The sequence below is a fragment of the Astatotilapia calliptera genome, chromosome 8, assembly GCF_964374335.1.
Source record: "Astatotilapia calliptera chromosome 8, fAstCal68.1, whole genome shotgun sequence".
In the NCBI taxonomy this organism is placed as follows: domain Eukaryota; kingdom Metazoa; phylum Chordata; class Actinopteri; order Cichliformes; family Cichlidae; genus Astatotilapia; species Astatotilapia calliptera.
The window spans coordinates 21212726-21220035 of record NC_137429.1 but is presented as its reverse complement, the minus strand read 5'-3'; the positions used below and the strand labels follow the sequence as shown (position 1 = coordinate 21220035).

Sequence of the window (7310 nt, the reverse complement as noted above, 5' to 3'; positions counted from 1 at the left end):
GGTTTAATCAACAGTTATCAAAAATTAATAATTGATTTAATCTTTATATTGCAACTCAGCTCCAGTGGTGCAGTCAGCGTGCAGTGTTTCTAAGGCAGTAATGTATGAAGAAATACTAAGGTTGAGGGTTCAAGCCTCACCTGGACTCTTCAGTGTGAAAATTATGTTACATGACCATAAATAGCAATTTAATCTGTGTTAGTCTCACTACTTGATTTAAGTAAACGTTCATAAAAATCATTCAAAATCTTCCATTTTCATTTAAAAGAGCTTAACAGAATTTCAACACCATTAAGGAAATCTTCAGTCACAGTCTGGTGTTCCAGTGGGGCAATCAGTTAGTGCACAGTACCAATGACTTAATATACTGGAAAGCAGTTCTGAGTTCAAGCCTCATCTGGAGCAGGCAGCTTTAATCAATAGCAAATATGGTGAACAACAAAGAGCACATTCTAGAAAACCTAACAGTCCACTTATGGACCATCCATTTCATTTCTTAAGCACTACAGGACACATACTCTACATTAAAAGGCTTTTTAAATCCTCATGGCCAGTCAGTTTGAAGCAATAACTGGAATATATGTCTCTAACAAAAAAACTGCATACTTGTTTTAAGAATACAAGCTTGGTCTTTGTAGGTGTGGACAGATTCACACTTGGCACCTGAAGACTCAGAAGACTGTTGGTGCTTGTTTGAAATCATATATCTTGCTCTATGGTGGTGTCATTTTAATGTATTTACTTTTATTTTAATTATCTGTGCATGTTCTCATTTTTGTGAATTTGTGATATTATTTATAGTGTGGCTACAAACAGTGGTAGGGCTTACCTACTGACAGGAGACCATTATCAAAACTATGTTCCTATAGATGTTCAGTGTATGTAGGCGAGTAATTGTTTGGAGTTGTTTCTTTCAAACTGAACGATTCTGGCTTTTTTAATCTCATCTCTTTGTTTTTCTATTCAGCTCAATTCGTGCGTTAACTTACTTTGGCACAGTATATGTGTAACACTAAATTCAAGTCGACAATCATAATAAAAAGGTTATTTCTAATTTACCATGTTAAGCTTTGGTAATAATTTTGAGCCACATAAGAGGTTTTATGTGACTTTTGACATGAGAAGGGTTTTTTTTTTTATAGCTTATTATTCTTCCAATTATTATTGATGTAATGTTATTTAATCACTATAAATATTAAAGGGCCACTTGAGTAACTGTGACTCTTCAGCATTAAACATCACTTTTAATGTATATTTACCCAAACAAAAAGACACTCTTGCTGAGTTTTTTTGGTTCACCATATAAAACTGCTATGGACAGCTAGAGTCAATCAGGAGAATTAGGAGTGGCTTAAAAGGAGAGGAGCTAAAAATAAAAAATAGCTTGTTTCAGTGGATGATCTGACGAGCTGTTAAAAAAAAAAAAAAAAAACGTGGATCTGGAAATGAGCAAAACAGCTCCCCAGTAAGTTTACCATTGCTAGAAATCCAAAGTTTACAACTCTGAATTTTGGTATCCAGAAGAAATGTTTAGTTTCTTTATTTGTTGTTTATTTATTTGTTTAAACTTCACTCAAGCTTCAAATTGGAAACAGAAACAAGTCCAATAAACAATATTAGCTTACATACAAGGCTCACTGAGTCCAGTGAGGTAGTTTTACACTGGCTCATTTTCACGTCTTGTGTTAAGATCAGCAGAGGCATTAAAACTTGGCTTATATGTATGTGATCTCTATGTGCACTGCAGTGTGGTTCATAACGTTATGGGCTGGGCTCACACCCACTGTTCTGTAACCGGCAACTTGTGGACCTGCAGATAAGAGCAGCTGAGACAAAAAAGATTATCATCCAAATTACACTAGTATTGACTCATTTTCTTTATTTTAATGTTGCTAACAGAAGCACTAAATTCTGTTTTAATAGTTGCTAAGGTTTAGAGAACATATTCATTAAAATAAACTTATGATTCAGTCTTAGTTTTTTAAAATGTTACTTTTTAGTGTGCGTGTGTGTCTTTGTTCATTACATGGGAGCAAAAAGCCCTGAAGCAGATACAGCAACTAATCTGCTGAAATGCCTATAAATTAAAAACTATTAACAATAGGCTGAAGAAAAAGAATTCTACCATCAATGAAGGGGGGGGGGGGCTCAACTACAGCTGCACCTTGAGCTCTACCCCACCAATGATATGGTAAATATGCAGTGTGACGCACATACGGTAGCAGATAGTGTGGTGGTGTGTCGCCCGCACCCTGCCCTGGCTGCGGTCTGATAACACAGAGGCAGAGAGAGACAACACATCTGCTGAGAGGTCAACCAGTACAAGCTGTTTTCTTCAGACAGTAGGAACTATTACTTTTGCTCTTTCACTCATCCTTCTTTTTTAGCATTTAGGTTAACAGGTTAATGCAGCGCAAAAAATGGTTGATTAGTTTCTTGTTTGATTTTTTGGCTGTAAAGACCTAACACTTTGCATATTTGGCTACAGTGGTTCTGTGTATGATAGGCCACAATGTTGTCCAAGAAGGAAAAAGACTTAATTAAGGAAATATGGGAAAGACTGACTCCTGTGGCAGCAGAGATTGGAGCAGATGCACTCCTTAGGTAGGTTGAGACTTACCTGTGTAACCTTCATACTTTACTGCATTGTCTTTAAATGGTTTTGCATGAAGATTTAGGCTCCTACACACAAAGTAACATCTCCAGTAAGAGTGTGTGTTGTGATAAATAGATTCCTCTACCAATAAGCTTTCATTTCAGTTTGCAGATGTTAATATTAGATTTTAGTATTGTTACAGGATCGAGTTCACACAAATGATAGTTGGTGACCAAAGACAGTCAACATGTAGCACTTACTCTGTTGCTCCTATCATATCAGCATGGAAATAATTTCACTTTTCCCTTCTTAAGGATGTTTGCCTCTTATCCGGGCACCAAGACATATTTTTCCCATCTAGACATCAGTCCTAACTCCTCCCACCTGCTTTCTCACGGGAAGAAGATAGTCCTGGCTATAGCTGAGGGGGCCCAAGACATCAGTCAGCTAACTGTCACCCTGGCTCCCCTGCAGACTCTGCACGCCTACCAGCTTCGGGTAGACCCCAGAAACTTTAAGGTGCCTAAACACCTCAGACCTATTTACAGCCCTTCCATCCCCTTCTTGCATTGGATTTTTTTTTTAATTTACTTTTAATCTTTTAATCAGAGATAATCAGTTTTTTGTTATTCAGATTTTCCTATTAAGTATATCTACTAATCCAGTAAAGCCTGAACCACAAAATAATTGCCAGAAACTCATGTATCAAATATGATGCACTTGCTACAGGGTTAATATATATACTTGTGCAATTTCTTTGTTGTATGCTATAAGGCGTACAGGTGACTGCAATGTATGAAATTGTATTTATTTGTGCATTTTAATTCTGCATGCAAAAGATAATCCTATTAGTACGTAGGGATTTTTTCAGTAATTCTATAATAGAGTTTAACTGAACTAAAAAGAAAACAACAGATTTACTAACTGTAAGTCTGCTGCTGTTTTGTTTTTCCAGCCTGTTCAGATGACAAATCAACTAGTTTGTTTTATGGAGGAGGAAAAAAAATGGAAAAATGTTTTTTTTAATCTTTTGACAGCACTAATTAAAATAAATAATACATTTGATTAAATGGGTTCCTCCAGGAATATTGAAATGGGGTGCAAAAAGGCAGTATGTGAACCAGTCGGGAAATCTGAAAAATGGTTAAAAAAAATTTATAAGTGAACAAAATGACAATGTGTATAAGTATACGGTATTGTATTATACATATATGACAATTGTGGATGTTTGGGGAATTACAAGCTGTGAAACTAGCCGTTGTGAGGCGAGAGGGTGAGGAGGAGACGATATTTTTAATGCATTGTTTGGCACTTAAAATTATCAGACATGCTTTCTGTGCAAATTACACAATACTACATCACTATAATTAACAATAACACACTGAGGACGACAAATGGCAGTGTGTGGGTTCATGATTTTCAGAAAACTGACACATACTATAAATTATGTAAGTATGTTGTTCACTTTTTACCAATCTTTTGTGTTTCTCCTGCAGCTGCTGTCGCACAGTATGCTCGTCAGCCTTGCCTGTTACTTGGGGGATGAATTCACACCGGTGGCTCACGCCGCCATGGACAAGTACCTGTCAGCGTTTGCTGCTGTTCTTGCTGAGAAATACAGATGAGACTCAAGCACTGGGTTTCCAGAAAGCATACGAGGCATTTATGATGCTATGTAAAATCTTTTTGTTTTTCTCTGTATGTGTCTCTGTCATTACTTTGTTACATTTTTAATGGTAAAAAATGTGCAATTCGTGTGTTAGTTTTTGTGCTGTTATATTATCAAATAAAAACAAATCGAATCTGTGGTGTTTCACGCATTATCATATCACGTTCAAAATGCATTGTGTTGATCATTTTCAAGGAATTCATCATTTGACTGAGTTAAGTTTTTTTAGTTGCTCACCGTCATGTCAGCTGATAATTTACATTATTTTACTTAAGCAAGCTTTCCTACTGTAAAATATTTTCATAATAAATAATACATTTACAACTACAAAGGCACATTTAATATTAAATCTAATCTGTTTTTTGTTTTATTGTTTTATTTTTCTAGTATTACAGAAACAAAGGATTCAGGTTTTAACACCAGTGAATTGGGAGGACTCTCCAGGTTTATCTATGGACCTCAAATAAAGTATTTACGGTACACAGAGCAACAGTGCCCCCATTTGGTAAACTGGTGGTAATACAGACGCATGCTGATGCAATATTCAAAGCAGCTCATAGACAAGATGTTAAATGTCAGTTTTTTAGATATTTAAGTGAAATAACTTCTGTAATTTACAGACATCTTTGTTGTGAGGTTGATTACACAAAAATTAACTTTTTTTAGGATTGCCAAAACGTGCTAATACTCTTTTTTACTTAATGGGAGTGTAAATGTTTTTAATATCATGACAGCAGAATGAACTGCATTCATTTCTTCATCCTTGCTTTTACCTTTGCTGGGTTTTTGTTGTTGTTGTTGTTGTTGTTGTTGTTGTTGTTGTTTTTAACATTTTGAGTTGATTGTAGCAGTCATCTCATGTGAAGAGCATGAGAGATAATTTATGCCTTCTGTTTGTATCTGCGCACAGTTACGCACGGTTGTAATTTTACAATCTACATTTTACAGGCTACATAATCCAAATAATGCCAAATTACTCATAATTTAGGAGCTGTACTACGCTTAAGTTAAAATCCTCAGACTTCTTTCCCAGTAAAGTAAAAATGCACAGGCTTGATAGTTCCTGTGAACCCTAAACTTGCAGAGACTGGTGTTCTCACCTTTGGTTCTTATCTGTAGCTTCGCGTACGTGAAAATCCATGAGTCAGACAAGGTTGAAATATTTTTAATGAGAGGGAAAAAAGACAAAACATCAGAGACACAGATGAAATTTTTATACACCTGACATCTGTGAGGACCGTGCCCTGTTGGCCTGAAGTAAGAGTCTGCTTGAAGCAATCTTAGCATTAAAATAACTGGGAGACTGTGCAATATGTAAGGAAGCAGTTACAGTTAGAGCACATGCTGAAGAGTAGGTGGGGTGTGGGTGTAGATGAGATTGGTAGAGGAAGGGCAGGTGATTGGGGGGATTTGAGAAGATGAGAGTTGGAGATAGGGAGGGTGAAGGGAGCTACTGTTGTTCAAACGTTGAGCAATCAGCAGTCTTCTCCACCTTTCGGCTGCTGTATTGAAATGTAGTACTGTGGGACACCCTAAAACGTACATTTTTCTTCATAACTCACTAATAAATAATACATTTTCTATCATTTTAATAATAATAATATTACAGTAATATTACATTTAATGTAAGATGTCAGAATATCTAATTATGTGAGGGTTTTTTTAAAAAATTTAATTTTTATATAGTTAAAAACCAGGTGTAGATGTCAGGTACGCAGTGGGGGGAATAATTATTTGATCCTGGGGTAAATTTGTACGTTTGTAATTTGCAGGTTTACTGTACAGTGACTGTACAGAATATCAAACAAAAATCTAGAAAAACACATGAGACAAACATTATAAATTCATTTTCAGGTCACTGAGGAAATGATTATTTGATCCCTACAGTCCAGCCAGAATTCTGTTTGTGCTCATTTCTTTGGAAGTGAGAAAAATACAAATTCACCAGAGAATAAAACAATTATTTCCTCATCTGTACCATCAGACTTCTGTTCTAACGTCATGAAATGTGACGTCCTTGCAAGTAAAAGTGACCCTAGGTAATTTTGAAGAGTCTAATTCAATCGTTAGTATCATAGACATGTTCACAATTTCTCTTAAGAATATTGTTTGAATACATGAATTAGATACTTTTAAAAAAACCCAAATAGCCTGTGTTTAATAAGGAGCTGTGATTTAGCTCTTCAATACACCATTTTTCAATGTCATTTGGTGAAAAATATTTTTTTATTGACAGAAAAGTTTATTCTCATGGAAAGATAAGGTCCTTTTGTTGGGCCTGATTTTACAGCTATGACTCCAGATGTACATTTACAAAAGTTACTAAAGTGGAAGAAAATAAAAACTGTAACTGGTGATCTCTCTCTGGGCATTTGTTCTCGGTAGGTTATGAAGATATTCTTCGATCGTTATGTGTTTGTAGTTTTACTTTTTCAGGGTTGAGTTAGCACGTTTATTGTGTAATGTATTTTCTGAAATTATACGTTTTTGTTTTCCATTATTTCATCAAATGTGAAAAGCATAAATATCTACTTCTATCTTGTTGATAATGTTTAAAAACACAGAAGGAGCCCGTTTAATCTTTCGTATTAAAAATGAAGCTGCTGTGAGGACGTTGAACACGGCGCTGTCTCTGGTGCTGAAATTAGTTTGATTCCACTGCACTTAGCTATAATTTTGTATTTTCTAATTAGTTGTTTTTGTATTCAATGTCCTTTTTTCATTCATTTTTTTAAGTGTAGTGTAGGTTTTTTTCTGTTAATTCAGATTTTTTTTTCCACACCTCATTTTATTTTGTAGCTTAGCTTCGGTTAACTACATTAACTCTTCTATAAATAAACACAAATATCTTTATGCCCAGTTTGTGGTGTATAAATAGCTCTATTGTAAAGATGTGTAGAGGTGAAGGGCTAATTGATCAAGTAGTGGGGCGGTCACGTGCCCGCCCAAGTCCATGGGTTCACTGTTGAGTTCTCATTAATTTCTGGGGCTATTCCGCCACATTTGATAGTTTGCGTTATTCAGCTATAACTAAATAAACTAATC

General features: G+C 35.5%; 1 protein-coding gene across 2 annotated transcripts; it reads left to right on the top strand.

Moving 5' to 3' along the window:
* Positions 1–2182: 2182 nt before the first annotated feature.
* hbae4 (hemoglobin alpha embryonic-4) lies at positions 2183–4402 on the top strand. 2 transcript variants are annotated; one of them, XM_026177620.2, is made up of 4 exons: positions 2183–2342; positions 2489–2604; positions 2911–3115; positions 4093–4402. In XM_026177620.2, the coding sequence occupies exons 2-4, from the start codon at positions 2513–2515 to the stop codon at positions 4219–4221; spliced, it is 426 nt and encodes a 141-aa protein (XP_026033405.1). In that variant the 5' UTR covers positions 2183–2342; positions 2489–2512; the 3' UTR covers positions 4222–4402. The 2 variants fall into 2 exon arrangements, with proteins under 2 accessions (XP_026033405.1, XP_026033404.1); XM_026177619.2 differs by having other exon boundaries at positions 2194–2604.
* Positions 4403–7310: the final 2908 nt, after the last annotated feature.

What these genes read in the sequence shown, in the direction of transcription:
- hbae4 (XM_026177620.2), top strand. Translation starts at nt 2,513, where the DNA reads ATGTTGTCCAAGAAGGAAAAAGACTTAATTAAGGAAATATGGGAAAGA. An exon ending in GGAGCAGATGCACTCCTTAG is followed by an intron (nt 2,605 to 2,910) that starts GTAGGTTGAGAC and finishes TCCCTTCTTAAG; the next exon opens with GATGTTTGCCTCTTATCCGG. An exon ending in TAGACCCCAGAAACTTTAAG is followed by an intron (nt 3,116 to 4,092) that starts GTGCCTAAACAC and finishes TTTCTCCTGCAG; the next exon opens with CTGCTGTCGCACAGTATGCT.